Source organism: Trichoderma reesei, assembly GCF_000167675.1.
Source record: "Trichoderma reesei QM6a unplaced genomic scaffold TRIREscaffold_3, whole genome shotgun sequence".
NCBI lineage: Eukaryota > Fungi > Ascomycota > Sordariomycetes > Hypocreales > Hypocreaceae > Trichoderma > Trichoderma reesei.
Genome location: NW_006711150.1, coordinates 1,053,367 through 1,068,609, shown reverse-complemented (window position 1 = coordinate 1,068,609; position 15,243 = coordinate 1,053,367). Strand labels below are relative to the sequence as shown.

At 52.7% G+C, this 15,243-nt stretch overlaps 4 protein-coding genes across 4 annotated transcripts; 1 reads left to right on the top strand and 3 right to left on the bottom strand.

The window, feature by feature from the left end:
- Positions 1-1,026: 1,026 nt before the first annotated feature.
- TRIREDRAFT_104377 (uncharacterized protein) lies at positions 1,027-2,871 on the bottom strand (the record flags this gene model as incomplete). Its single annotated transcript, XM_006962657.1, has 1 exon — positions 1,027-2,871. The coding sequence occupies one exon, from the start codon at positions 2,869-2,871 to the stop codon at positions 1,027-1,029; it is 1,845 nt and encodes a 614-aa protein (XP_006962719.1).
- A 468-nt stretch (positions 2,872-3,339) lies between these two features.
- On the bottom strand, positions 3,340-5,496 carry TRIREDRAFT_75385 (uncharacterized protein; the record flags this gene model as incomplete). The annotated part of the gene is made up of 2 exons (XM_006962656.1): positions 3,340-4,938; positions 5,007-5,496. The coding sequence occupies 2 exons, from the start codon at positions 5,494-5,496 to the stop codon at positions 3,578-3,580; spliced, it is 1,851 nt and encodes a 616-aa protein (XP_006962718.1). The 3' UTR covers positions 3,340-3,577.
- Positions 5,497-8,317: 2,821 nt separating this feature from the next.
- TRIREDRAFT_56176 (uncharacterized protein) lies at positions 8,318-13,138 on the top strand (the record flags this gene model as incomplete). Its single annotated transcript, XM_006962880.1, has 3 exons — positions 8,318-8,653; positions 8,703-12,348; positions 12,432-13,138. 3 exons carry the CDS (start codon positions 8,318-8,320, stop codon positions 13,136-13,138), a joined length of 4,689 nt encoding a protein of 1,562 aa, XP_006962942.1.
- Positions 13,139-13,946: 808 nt separating this feature from the next.
- TRIREDRAFT_104373 (uncharacterized protein) lies at positions 13,947-14,463 on the bottom strand (the record flags this gene model as incomplete). The annotated part of the gene is made up of 3 exons (XM_006962655.1): positions 13,947-14,054; positions 14,109-14,144; positions 14,197-14,463. The coding sequence occupies 3 exons, from the start codon at positions 14,461-14,463 to the stop codon at positions 13,947-13,949; spliced, it is 411 nt and encodes a 136-aa protein (XP_006962717.1).
- Between the last annotated feature and the right edge of the window lie 780 nt (positions 14,464-15,243).

Sequence of the window (15,243 nt, the reverse complement as noted above, 5' to 3'; positions counted from 1 at the left end):
TATGCAGTCGTGATGAAGCTTCTTTGTCGGTCAGGGCCTATCAAAGCTCGATCCAGAGGGAAGCGATATGGAGAAGCTGCTCCGACGGGAGTAATATCAGTATCATCCCCTCTCTGCCGCTGTTTCAGCTCAGTGAAAGAAGAAAAAGCCCTGCATGAAGGATGCGTAATACCAAGGGGTCGTACTCGCTGTTCACCACTCTCGTAGTGGGTATTGGAGGTGCTTGATAATATCTGCGAGAATTGTCCAGAACGCATCCCAGAGATGGCTGGTAGCAGACAAAGAAGCTTGTCCCCTCCCCCTTTCAGTCTCCCACCTCGGCTACCTACGTGAGGCTCCCATTCACTATGGAATTGGCGTATGTAAATGGCTCAACCGGTGGCATTTTACAGTTAACATCCCGGCCCCCATGATGGAGTCCTTAGTAATTGTAATGATCCCGAGAAGCTATTCCAAGCTACCTCAGGTGCCTTGGCATCTCTGAAGGATTCACCATCCACTGAAGGATTCAGAAGTTTCTCCACCGCAGTCAGCATGCGGAGGATTGTCTCCATATAGACAGAGGGCCTCCCTACGCCGCCTCGATCCTCAAGTCTTGCGACTTTCTCTTTGCATCAACATATCTTCTCTCAGATATACCTGAGCTACTTCTTTTCAGCATGACCACCCGTCTAGTTAGAGACCTCTATGGATAACCTCAAAGGACTTATAGACAACAAGAACTCCCTAGACCCTAACCCCCTTCGGCCCTTTACACAAGCTCATTTCGACAGAAAACTACTAACTTGCTGTCGTGACAGACGATCATTACAGCCTTCCGGCCGAACGTCACGAAAACAGAATACCAGTTCGGACAACCGCGTACGAGGAACGAGCGAGCTCGACAAAAGCTCAACAGCAAGAAGCTTGAACCGATAAATCATGCAACACGACGATAACAACCACGATGGACAGAAGCCAAAAAGAACTATTATCAAGCAAAAAGCTACCAAATCATTTCACATTATCCATCATCACAAACCATGCTCAATACCCAAAATCCTCCCAAACAACATCCTCATCTTCTAGCCACTCCCTCAAAGTCATCAAAAGCCCCGGCCCCGTACACAGATAAAACTTCTTCTGTCCCCTCTGGCTCAACTCCCCCAAATCATCACCCCTCATCCGTCTCGCCACAACGTCCGCTCCCCGCTCCCGAATCTTCTCAAGTAATCTCTGCGTATCCTCCCCCGCCAACACTCCCGTAGCAAACAGAGTCGTCCTTTCCGCCAACCCAGGAATCCGATCAAACACGTGCACCGCCAACGCCAGATCCTCACCCCTCAGCGTCCAAAACAGTCTCAACGGCACACCCGCATCAATGATCCCCTTCCCCTGCGCAAGCAAAGGCGTGATCCCGACTCCCCCCGCAACATACACCGGCTCCTTGCCCTCTCCAGCACTCAAAGAAGAAGGCAGTGCAAAGGCATCCTTGCCACTAAAGCCCAGAACCTGCACATCCAGCGGCACACGCGTGTTATGTCTCCAAAGGAACCTCGTCACAGGCCCATGCAGCCTCGCCGTGATTTGAAAGGTATCCTTTGCGGGGAGGGACCCAGGAGGACTTGAGACTGTGAACGTGCGGACGTAATCGTCGTTGAGACTCTGAGGGTCAGCATCATTCATGTGTGCATAGCCATGGCTGAGTTCAGTCTCGAAATTGAGCGTTACGTGGTGTCCTGCTTTCCACTGCGGGAGAACAGTCCCCGGATCAGGCGTTTCGAGCTTGAACGTGAAGACGGCAATGGTAGGCGTGATAATGTCCCTTGCTACGAGCGTGGCATTGATATCCGGGCGATCAGTGGGCGCAAGCGCAGGAGCCCTCTCTGAGAGAAGATAGCGTACAGGAGGATTATACGGCGAAGGTTCGTCGGGGGTGCCGCGGAAGGGCAGACTGGCTTTCACGAGGCGGGACGCGGAGAGTGTGATTTTGACGGCCATGTTGGAGCGGGGGAGGACGTCGGAGGCTTGCTTGCCGAGGAGGATGGTCGAGCGGCCGGTGAGGTAGAGGGCGCCTGAGGTGGTGTAGTCGGGGATGACGATGCCGATGAGGGGGTTGACTTTGAGGTTTCCCAGGGATTGGTATAATCTGTTTCCCGAGTACTCTGGATATACCAACTCTACTCCATCTTCATCATTCTTCAGAAGTCGAATAAACCCCCTCGGTCCACCCCTATGATTCGTATCCATAGTCACCCCATTCGTGCTGGAAAGGAAAAACATGTCGGCCTGCTCAATCAAGGCAACTGCTTCAGGGGGGAGCATCCCGCTTGGTCCACCAGCAACCAACTCCGGCTGGGGAACGACCGTCTGGAGAGTCTTCTTGTTGATGTACTTGGGACAATTACCCAGACTCTCTTCCACGTGAAATGCAAGCTGCACTTCGCTCTCCAGACCGGGAATATCAGCGCCGGCAATGAGTCTCCCCGCGAGCTTGACGCGATCGCGGGTCTCGAGGTCAATCGACAGGGCGCTCATCATTTTGCCTCCCTCAGGGCTCACTATGCCGTCCCCATCATCACCACCGCTTTTATCCGTGGAAGAGTCCCAAAAAGCCTTGTAAACAGGATCATACACCTTATCAACCGCGCTCTTCAGTCCGAGGACCCCCTCAGCAATTGGCCTCGCAAAGCCCCGTTCTCCTCCCCAGACCGTCGTCCACGGCCTCCCTTCATCGTCTAATGTGCCCAGAGCAACGAGCTGTGAGTGCATCACCCTCATGGCATATGGCGTGGGACAGCCAGGCGACGTGGGATTCTCGAAGCGCGGGTTTCGCAGCTCACGGTGCATGGCGAGTTCGCCGGGGTGCCAGGTTGATACGAGGGACGGCATGGTGGCGTCGATGGCGATGGATGCGTTGGTGGTGAAGATGCTGAGAGGGGCGTTGGGGAGGCTGAATAGCTGGGTGAGGTTGTGGGAGATTTGACTCAGGAGCATGTCCCTATGACATGTGAATATGAGCGAGGTTGAAATGCAGACGAGGAGAGCTTCATCTTATACAAAAGGCGAACGGAGATATCTCGCACAAAGAGACAATAGTTTGGCTGAACGACCGCCTCCTCCTCACCCCCTTGACGCCCGATTCCATACAGCTACTGAGACTAATTGGTAAAGCTGCATGGCCACGGTGACAAATCAAGCAACGGCAAAAGCGCCGCATTCTTGCTTGATTTGTCGGGGCGATGCTAGCGCTGACGACCTGAACGCAGCCAGAGGGCGAGCTTCAACATCATTTGTTCAATACTATATTGTGTTGAGCTTTCATCACTGTTCTGCAAACGCTCGGAGTCAAACAGAGTTGTTCACTAAGGTTCCTCTTGTTGTGATAGTACAGCAGATTCGCTCCATTTCGCCTTTCTTGATATTATACCTTTACCCAACCCAATCCTGTCACTTGGGTATATTGTCCGCAGATCCCTCGTCTCAGCCCTATTTTTGCGCCTTACATGTATCGTAGATCGTGGTGAAAATCGCGGTCAAGAAGAAGAGAGAGTTTTCAGTTCCGAACCGGTCGGACAGATTAACAGGCAGTCTATCTCTAATATCTACCATCGTTTTGCGCCTCAACATCGTACCTATAGCTGGCCCCATACGGAGCCTGGATCTGGGGCTGATGAAAGTCCTGTGAGCTTTGACGCAATAGCTGTCGGTTTGGCGGCATCCGTGGTCCAGTTCCGCTGTAATAGCTCTCAGTCGGCGTAGAACCGGACATGGGCTCAGTCATTTGCCTCTGAGGAGCGAACCGCAGTCCTCGCAGAGGAACCTGATTTGTCGCGCTTCTCACAAGCGGCTGAGGCGCTCTGGAATATGACGAACCCGCCGCGGAAGGCGCTGGGCTGGATCGACCCTCATTGTTAAAGGTGTACGACCGCGGTGGCGGGCCACGCAAAGATCGGTTGTCGTCTTGCATGCTCTGACCATAGTTGTTGAAGTCGGCACGCGGCGGAATGGGCCTTGCGGCCGGCGTATACATTGGTGACGCAGTCGCTGGGCCCATGCTCGCCGGGCTTTGAGAATAAGGCTGCTGATAATATGACGACGATATTGAGCCAGCGCGTGTATGGCTCATGTCCAGCGGAGGCCCATTGTTCGGAGGGCTTTGGGAGCGCGGCTGATAGTACGAAGAGTTTGAGCCATTGCGCATATGGCTCAGATCCGGTGGAGTGCCATTGCTTCTCATCGACCCCCCCGTCGCCGTCCTCTGCAGATATGGCACGGTTGGGGCCATGTTCTCGGGCGAGGCCGATCGCGTGTGCGTATACCCCATATCGGCCGCGGAGTTAACGAGCGGAGCCCGCGAGGAGTAGCTCATGGTCGAAGCTCCCGTCATGCTGCGCGGGGGCATCTGTCGCTTGAAGTCGCCGGCTGGAGTTCCTGGATTCGAAGTGTAGGCGGGTAACGGTGCAGTTACGCCGACTTGTTGCGACGTGAACAGGCGGTTGACGTTGGGTAGAGTTGGAAGAGAAGCGTCAGGGTGCGCGTCGCCCTTTTCGGTCATGGCTCTCTTCATCCTGTCTGCCTGGCCCTTGGCGAGCGCCTGGTTGACCGTCTTGGTGACGATCTTGAGAAGAGCGCTGTTGACTTTTCGCTCGCAGTAGCCCGTAAGGCCGCCATCGGAACGGGGAATCCAGTGGAAGAGAAAGCAGACGTAGAAGAGGGCGGCGGAGATCAAGTAGAGCGCCGAAAAGACCCACACGACGACCGTGAAGCACATGCCGCCGAGAATGGCAGCCTGACGAAAGTCTTGCTGCGCGAGCGTCTTGATCTTGTCAAAGAAGGCGGAAAGTGAGCCCTCGACAGAGTCTGAGCTGACGGCGAGCTTTGCCATGTAGACAGACCTGAGCGTCAGGGCATTGACAACCTGTCGCGGGCTGGAGCAGAACAGGACACGGATCCAGGCTGTAGAACGGTCAGTAAAGGCGAGGCGGGGGAATAAAAGTAGCGTAAAGCTCAGTTGTGGCACATACACTGAAAGCTGAAATAAGTGAATAAGGCGATATATTCGACGCCCTTTTTACTCTTGGTGAGCTCTCCAAAAACGAGGAAGCGCTTGAACCCCTGGCCAGATCCGAGACGGATCGACTCCCAGCGCACAGCCAGACTGTCGAGGTAGACCTCGGCAACATTGCCACGCTTGATCTTGCGAGCGGCGCGAACCCATTCAAAGCCCAGGTTGATAAAGGACAAGATGATGCAGCCGGAAAAGATCCACCTGGAGACGGACAAGGGAATTGCGGGCTCGATCTCGGACGACCATCGGTTGAAGACGAGCAGCTGGACGGCAGTGAAGGTATCAACTCCGTAGACGGCCAATGAGATGATGAGGCCCATCCAGAGGGTGATGTAGGCGAAGATGGCGCCGCATCCCTTGGCCTTGAAGTCGGAGAGGTTGATGTAGTCCCATTTCTGGTCGGTATACTGCCGGGTTTCCTTTTTTCGGTGGCTGAGGCAGCCCATGTTGGCGATCTATGTGGCGATGCGAGCAAACGAGGGGCTACTTGGTCGTCGAATCGAGGCAAACAAAGTAATCTTGAAACTCTGCAGTTGGCTTGGATTGTTGGGGTAGTACCTGAAAAGGGTAAAGAGAAAGTAATAAAATAAGAAGCGGTATCGAAAGAAAGGGACAAACAAAGAGAATGAGTCGCAAGTTGCTCGAAAACGAAGGCAAAAAGGACGTCGTGGCCTAGAGAGAGCGATGGTTTGTTGCGGCCCTGCCGACTGCACTCGTCGTTCCTCGCCTGCGAAGTTCCGACGGCGCGCCCTCACAAGAAAAAAGATGGACGAAACCAGCGATGGATGCTCGCCGGGAGTCTGGAGAAGAGAAAACGACCGGCGCCTCCAAGAAGAAAAAGGGAAGAGAAGGAAAGAAGAAAGCAGCGAAAGCAGACCAACAAGGGACTGGCTGGCATGTGAGTGGGCACAATCACACCAGACTAGCAGGACAATAGAGTGGAGGGAGCGCTTCACAAGCGGCTCAATCACTCCAAGGGCAGGCCGCCATCATCGTCTGTCTGGGGGAGGGGGCGCTACGCTACCATCGCGCACGCGCCGCACCATGCAGCAGAGCAGGCCGCCGTTGGCATCGGATCCAAAGTCGACAAGAGAGCGGCGAATTGCGATCGGCCAGCGAAGCGTGCGATGAAACAGTTTGGAATGCGACAGGGCTACCTAGTGGCAGGCTGCACAGAGGAGGCCACCCAGAGGTGAGGCGCCAGAGGGTGCCATGCGAGGCGGGCGGGAGCTGGTCTGCAGGACCCGGCTTGGCGTCTCAGATGGGAGCCCCTGGAGCGAGTGTCGGCATGGCTGGGAGGGTGTAACTGGATCGGGGGAGGATGGGACGGGCGGCAAGGCGGGTGAGTGGCTGTTGTTGTTGTTGTTGATGTTGTACTAGTAATAGATTGGTAGATTGGTTGAGAGGAATGACGGTGGTGGAGATGGAAATGGATCGAGAGAGGTGGTGGTGATGATGATGCCTGAGGTTGTTATTCTGCCGGTTGCTTCAAGGCGGTGGCCGAGGTGCTCTATAGTACCTTCCGCAATTGAGGCGAATGACAAAGATACCTTAGTACCTACCAAGGTACTACTCTCGCAGTATGTATATGGTTTCGATGGGAAATGAATCCATGATTGCGCAATGCGGCATTAGATCCTCCAATATCAGCTAGCGATTCTACATGAACTTGTCTGTATACTAGTGGTTGTCTCAGATCAAGTTGTCCAGGGAAGCTTCTCCAGTACTGCCTGTGTGGGATGAATGCGGCCATGGGGCTGTATGTAAGGTAGCTGTAGTACTTACATACCTAGGTAGGTAGCTGTAAACACCTTCTGCAGTAGCCATTGTATGTCTCTCACCACCATCTCCAAACCTCATCATCACCATCATCATCACCATCAACCATCAACCATCACACCATAGTCCAAACCGGGGGGTCCCGTCCTCCAGCCCACTTGAAACAGCCCTGACTTGGCCCAGGTTCAACCCGATCGCTTCACCATATCAGCGGCCGCCCAGGCACCTCTTCTCCCTGATTGGCTGCTCTCTGGCGAACATTGAACTGCCCTGCCAGACCCCTGCAGCGAATCTCAGGGTTACGGCCGCCACTCGTTTCGCATTTCCCGCGCTTGTCGACCCGGACCAGCGCCGTGCCGTCCATTCGATTGGCCGTCGCTTTGTCGCCGTTGATGCTTGGGCGAGCTTGCGGTTCCAACGCACAGCTGCGCGAACAGCGCTTGAGGCTCTTTTATAGAATGCCCATATGCTTAATCGGGATGCTTAGGAGAAACAAGGATTTCGCTGATTAAGACAACGAATCTGGATATGTCAAGTACACACGTACTTTCTACAGCTCTTGGACCACACATGATATTGCGCGGAGAGAGAAGATGATGCAAATAGATTGGCCGCTTAATCTGGGTACATAGTATTCGCTCGCAAGGCTCGTGCCGCGCTAGAGCCATCGCGTCCATCGGAAAGCATTGCAACAAAGGTCAGATGGGCGACCAAAGGATTCACGCTTGCCAACACCACGAGATAAGGCTTTTGAAGAGTGTCATAAGAGTGAAACTGCAGCATTGGTTTAGTAAGTATTACAACGCCTCACCGCAAATTAGCAGGGAAGTGAACTCGCGGATATAACGGCGACAAGACTGTGTATAGCTTCGCCTTCTCCACCAGCACTGTCATCATCAACAGGTAGGTAGTGTAAACTTGATGAATGTCGGTTCTCTGTCTCTCATATCTCAATGCATCCCATCATAATCGTTGTGACAGTCAGACAATGACATGGTAGCATTCTGGTGAAGCTGGACAGTCGTCGCCTGTGGTGCGTAACCAATCCTTATCTTTACTAGACGTAGGTGTTATGACATAGCGCCGCAGTGTAACACACAGCTCGCAGCATAAAGTGCTTCAATATCCATTTCGTGAATCTTTTCTGATTCACGGAGAGGCAATAGATGAGTCAAAGTTCGTAGACCTGAGTTCACACAGCGTGAATATATACAGCTATTCGAGCCGTTCACCCAAGGCTCTCTATACGACTGACGAATATCTATACGCAAGGCCAACAAAAGTACCTCCCTTATCGAGTCTAGGTCCGGCCTATTGACTCACGCGGTGAATCCTCTTCGGCAGCCCGGAGCCGAAAAGGAGCTTCAAATCGCTATCTCAGCTTATATAGAAGCCTTTCCATTGATGAGCACGTACTTTCGAATTCAATGCTCTTCCTTTTCTTTTGCTTCGTGGGAAGATGGCGATGTGATCAATTGAACTTGCACAATGGAACTGGTCTTTCAGCCAGAGTATGCGGCCATAGCCCTGATATCGCTCATTGCCGTGCTTTCTTTCTCGTCTCTTAGGAAACTTGCTGTAAACAGTCGTGCCCAGCAGCGACGACAAGATGGATGCATATACGAGGATGAAGACGGGGCGGCAAGTGAAGACTCAATAGCCCGCTTCTCCAACAAGACGCAGTTCATCACCATCTTTGTAATCAACATATCGGCAGTTGTACTTGCAGGCGCAGATGCCATCTTCACGGCTGTTCACCATGGATTTGCATTTGCTGGCGCCGGCGTGCCTCTCTTGGGCATATATCTGCTGGTCCCGGCATGGGTGAGCTTCTATCGCAGAGCCCGTGAAGTGGTGAGACTGACGGATCTAGATATTTCTGCTTTTACAACTCGTGGTTGCAGTTCGAGAAGTGGCACCAGTCGAGAGATTCAACAGCGTAACATCAACGCTATGGACATGCACCTTGATCGTGTGTATAGGTTCGGTGGATGTCCACGTCCTCAACGGCCTGGGTCATCGCGACAATGCCGGAATCCTCCTCACTTCCATTTTGACAGCAGTTCAGATTGTCGCAGCCATTGCACTGATGGCAACAATCTTCACCGTCCAGAGACGTCCTGATGTCTTCCGCCCAGACGGACGAGTCGTCGACTCCCAAAAGACGCTCAGCCTCTGGGCGAGATATAGCTTCGAATGGGGTCTCGGCATGCTCCGTGCAGCAGGCACCGAAAAGTTTGAAAACTCGGACATGCCGGCAATGGACCACGTCGTCAGATCAGAAAACGCCACGGCAAACTTCAAGGACATCATCTTCAAGCCAGACAGGCTCCCGCTGTGGGCACACATCACCTGGAAGTACCGCTATCAGTTCCTGTTTCAATGGAGCGCTACTCTCTTCACAAACTTCTTCGACGTTGCTCCCGCTTTTGCGAATCTGCAGTTGCTTCGGTATCTCGAGACTCGCGATAACTTGGACGTCATTGACCCCGTTGCTTGGATCTACGTTGCTGCCATTGTCATTGCCACAATCAGCTCGCGTATGGTCGACTCCAGAGTCATGTGGTCGGAGATGGCTGACATCGTCATCCCTCTGAGATCGACCTTGACCGGGCTCATGTACGAGAAGCTGATGAGGATGGAAGATTCGCTTCACATTCCCAAGGATGAAAAGTCTACAGGATATGACGCCGCAGACCCCGAGAATGCCGACGAGCAGGACAAGCAGCCAAACATGAGGTCTCAACAGGACATTGTCAACATGTTCTCCGTCGACTGCGACGCAATCGCCAGATTCGGCTCCCAAAGCGGACAATACATCAACTGCGCAGGTCAATTCCTCATCATCGTCATCTTCCTGCTGCACCTCGTCGGCTGGCAAAGCCTCTGCGCAGGAATGCTAGGGATTCTCATCCTCTTCCCCATCAACAGGGCTCTCGCCGCGCGATACGGCGCCAACCAGAAGATCCTGATGAAGCTCCGTGACAAGAGATCCGCCATCATCACGGAGGCTTTACATGGCATCAGGCAAATAAAGTTTTCAGCAATCGAAGCGCAGTGGACGGACAAGATCGAGCAGGTTCGTGAGCGGGAGCTTCAGATGCTCTGGAAGACTAGGATCAACAACTTCTACATGGCCATCGCTTCCGAGTTTACGCCCATTGTGCTGACGGCACTTTCTCTGGCTACATACTCGTACATCAACGGCACGCTTTTGCCTTCGGTTGCTTTTACCGCCATTACGTTGTTCATGATTCTCGAGGGAATCGTGGAACATATCCCGCTGCTGCTGGTTACCGCCATAAACGCCAAAGTCAGCTGTGACAGAATCGACAAGTTCTTCCGCAACCCCGACAAAAAGGACAATACACACCCCGGTACTGCAGTCTCCTTCAACGGCGCGACCATCACTTTCCCGTCTGGCTCCGACGATCCGACAGACGACCGGTTTGCCCTGAGGAAGCTCAACCTCGAGTTTCCCAACAACGCTCTAAGTGTCATATCTGGGCCGACGGGATCGGGCAAATCACTGCTTCTCGCATCCATCCTCGGCGAAGCAGAGGTGCTAGCCGGCTATATCCAAGTGCCCAAGGCGCCTCCCCCAGAACAACGATACGACAGCAAAGCCACCGCCGCGAACTGGATCATTCCCACCGCCATCTGCTTCGTCTCCCAGATCCCATGGATCGAAAACGCTACAATCAAGGACAATGTCCTCTTTGGTCTCCCCTTCGACCCCGTCAGATACGACAAGGTGCTTCAAGCTTGCGCACTATCGCAGGATCTCTCTCTCTTCGAGGACGGCGACGAAACCGAAGTCGGAGCCCAAGGTGTCACCCTCAGCGGTGGACAGAAGTGGCGGCTGACTCTCGCCCGAGCATTGTACTCCAGAGCAGGCATCATGGTGATTGACGACGTCTTTAGTGCTCTTGACGCCCACGTCGGCAAACACGTCTTTGCAAATGCACTTCTAGGGGAGCTTGGCAAGGGAAGGACCCGGATCCTAGTCACCCATCACACGTCACTTTGTCTCCCGCGTGCGGACTACGCGGTACATCTTTCAGCTAGCGGACTTGTCGAGCACGCGGGCTCGGTAGAGGATCTGCGGCGCACCGGAGTTTTGGAGCATATTATCGAAGCGGATGATGTCGAGGAAGTGCAGAGAGATGCCGATGCAGACCCAAAACGGCCCAATGGTGTGGTGACCAGCCCATCTCAGGATGCCCTTTCAAAGGCCGCGAAGCCACCCAAAAAGCTGGTTGAGGACGAGAAGAGAGAGGTCGGAAGAGTCAAGACGTCGGTCTACGTCGGGTATCTCAAGTCTTTCAGCGGACTGCCTTTCTGGGTTTTCCTCATTCTCCTATTTGCCGTCGCCCAAGGGCTGACACTCGGCCGCACATATTGGATCAAGATTTGGTCCAGTTCAAGCGAACAGATTGACAACAGCTTCTCGGTCTCGGCTTACCACTACAGGCATATACTACAAACGCAGATGTTTGGACCGTCGGAAAGCTATGCCAACTCGTCAAGGGCTTCTGTTGGCATTCAGTCGGACGCTCAAACCAAGAATCTTTTGTTCTATCTTGGAGTCTACTGTCTGATATCCACAGTGTCAGTCCTAGTATCCGTCAGTCGTCTCTACTGCGTTTACGCCGGCTCGCTCCGAGCCTCGCGGAGGATCTTCCAGGGGATATTGCGCAGCGTGCTCCGCGCGCCCCTTCGATGGCTCGACACCGTGCCGACGGGCAGAATCTTGAACCGTTTCACGGGAGACTTTACAAGCATGGACTCTTCGCTGGCCACAAACTTTTACTACTTTGCCACCGTCACATGGGAAATGCTTGGGATCATGGTGGCAGGCGTCTTTGTCTCGCCATTCATGATCTTCATTGCCATCATCCTCCTCGTGGCATGTACTCACTACGCTCGACAATACATGGTCGCAGCCCGAACCATCAAGCGTCTCGAATCGACCAACAAGTCCCCCGTCATCTCTCACTTTGCATCCTCCCTTAGCGGCCTGTCCACCATCCGAGCCTTCTCAAAGGGCCCCGAGTTTACGCGCAGAATGTTTGCCCTCATCGACGACTGGGCAGCTTGCAGCTGGTACATCACCGCCTTCAGGATGTGGTTGATGCTGAGAATAGGCGTTACGGCGTCCATGTTCGCCGCCGTGGTTGGCATTTTCGTCGTCACTACGCCGAGGATTGATGCCAGTTTGGCCGGCTTTGTTCTGTCGTTTGCGCTCAACTTTGGACATGCTATCAATTGGGGTATTTCCGTGTCTACGCAGACGGAACTGGACATGAATGCGACAGAGCGAATCTTTGAGTATGCGAATCTCGAGACTGAGAAGGAGGATGGAGAAGAGGTGCGTGCGAGCTGGCCAGAGGAGGGCAGAATCGAGGTTGAGAATCTGGAGGTTGGATATGCCGAGGGGTTGCCTTCTATCCTAAAGGGACTGAGCTTTACTGCTGAGCGGAATCAAAGGATTGGCATCGTTGGTCGAACTGGCGGAGGTAAGTTCTCGATCCGACTCCCGGCTTGCAGCTTGAGATTTGTCTCTTCTACTATTCGTGAACATGTACTTAACGACAACCAGGCAAATCAACCTTTTCGCTGGCCCTCTTCCGCTTCCTCCAGACTCGCTCAGGCAGCATCACGATTGACGGCGTCGACATCTCCAAGATCAAGTTACACGACTTGCGCACCCGCCTCGCCATCATCCCGCAAGATCCATTTCTCTTCTCCGGCACCATCCGCTCGAACCTCGATCCATTCAACCAGTTCAGCGACTACGAGCTTCAGAAAGCCTTGGTCCGCGTCCATCTCGTACCCTCGAGCCCAGGCACACCGGTTCCCGAAGCAATCCTCGATGAATCATCTTCCACAACCGTCACCGAGAACGGCTCAGACACAAACTCTGCTCTCACGCTCTCGTCCCCGGTCGCTTCCGGCGGCTCCAATCTTTCACAGGGCCAGAAGCAGCTTCTGTGCCTCGCACGCGCAATTCTATCACGGCCCAAGATTCTTCTGCTGGATGAGGCGACTTCGGCTGTGGATATGGCGACAGACAGACAGATCCAGCAGTCGATTCGCCAGGAGTTCTCCGATTCGACGTTGCTGGTGATAGCGCATCGCCTGAGCACCGTGGTGGACTTTGACAGGATTCTTGTTATCAAAGAGGGTAAAGCTGCGGAATTTGGGACGCCGAAGGAGTTGCTTGAGGTTGAGAACGGGCTGTTTAGGGAGATGGTTTCTCAGAGTGGCGAGAAGGATGAGTTGGTCAGGCTGATTTCGGCATCATAGACTTTCAAGACCGCCGGGGTTAGTATTTCAGTAGGGGGATAGAAAGATCTGACAATAGCTAGGGGATCACAGAGACATACTTGGGCATAAAATAGGAACAGGCTTCTAATTTGATGGTTGATATCAGCTACAATACCTCAGTTCGTGGGTTCTGCGACTTACACGTCCCTGTGCGCTGTGGCAGGAATGCGCTAGCACTGATAGGGCGTCGTGGCGCTAATCCCAATACATACGACCATAGGTAGTGGAAAACTCGGGGTCCCGTCTGCTCCCCCATAGATAAGCCACTAACCGGCAGATTAGTAGTTGGGTGGGTGACCACCAGCGAACACCGGCTGTTGTATGTTTTTCTTTTTTCTTTTTTTGCCTCTTCCAACAATTTGGTCGGTAAGAGTGAATGAGTGTGAGTCACGTCTCTGGCAATTGCGTTGTGAGATGGTGTCATGAAGTTACTTGACTACTGTGGTTTGAGCTCAGTGTTCACAACTGAGCTTGTATGAGTCGTCTCCTTATTGTATCAAGTGAGTATCAGTCTTCAGGAATGCCAAAGTACATCAAAGAGAACCTTGAAATCACGGGCTATATAGGGTACCATAAGAAAACGTCTCACTTTGTAAGATCCATCAAGGCTTGAGAGCCTACTGCTCGGAAGTGAAACCATATGATTTGACCATGGATCTGTATAGATCTACAAATTACAAGCATAACAAGGGGTTGGCCTCTTAATGTACGACAACATAATTCATAATTCGGATTCGTACTATAGCTCCTCTCATTTAAGGTGCACGCAACCATCCGTCCACAGTTCTTAGTCGAGAGCAACAATGGAGAACCATTCCTCCTCATTGTTGTCCAGGTTGATGAATGCTCCTCCGCTCGGACAGACATCAGCTCCAAGCGTAGCCGCAGCATTGTCCTAAAGTTCGATTTCATCAGAAGATCTTCTTATACAAATAGCTTTTTAACTTACGATGCACTTCTGCTCGTTTGGAACAGCCACAGTAACCTAGGATACATTAGCTCAAGCTCCCACAGAGTAGCCAGCATGAGATGTATACCAAGTTTAACCCGTAAGTCTTTCCGTTTTCCGTTGCCTTCACACCATCGGCAATGTCAGTGGTAAAAGACTGGGCATCAACAGTCGAGTAGTCGATCTGAGCGCAGAGCTTGGTGGCCCAGTCGATCTTGATTTGGCCATCGAGATCAGTGATGGACTGAGGAACATTGTTGGTCTGGCCAGGAGCGGGAAAGCAGAGCTGCTCGTCCGCTGCAGAGGCAGTGAAAGTAAAGCTGAGCAAGGCGAGGGCGGCAGTGGGGAATTGCATGATGGCGGTGGTGAGATGTTCTTTGTTGTCTACTTGGAAGATAGCAAGATGAGTGATGATGAGCTGAATATTTTGGTCGACTGAACTTGATTTATATACAATTTCTTCTGCCATGATCTGGTTTGTGTATCTCTTGATGACGGATACATCGGGACAAGAGTTGCGCCGATTAACAGAGTCTTGCCGTATGTAGTCATCACTGAGGCGGCCCACGGGCACAGAAGAGATGGGAAATGTAACCTTGTGGAACTGGATGCCACCTGCTGACTGAATTCCATCAATGTTTTGAAAGTTCACTCTGCATTGGAAAACTCCATATACACTGGAAGGCGTGGAGCATTGCCAGTTGCGTTTCACACCATGACATGCGGTGAAAACGATTGAGTTCTCATCACAGGCAAGGCAAATATATATAAGATTACGGCATCTTCTTAGCCTATCCGACTCTGCTGCGTATCAAGTATTCATAGCCTCGGCAGTTGGCTTGATCACTCGCTGTACACGCGCTAGGATTGGACGATGTATAGCTTCGTTGAACCCCGACCTAGAAGCCCTCCGCCACGGGATCAGTCCGGAAGGCAATTCTTGAAGGCAACTTTTCCCGATTTCGATGATATTTGCCTAATATGCTAGATCTTATGCTTAGGAACAACAGATGCTGGCAGATCCTGGGGATAGGGGGGCGGAACGAGAGTCCCAGTAGCCCCAATGCTTATAGCTTGGGAAAGTTCATACCGCTCTGGGGCTCTGCGATGTGATGACTTAAACTGGTGCTTCTCA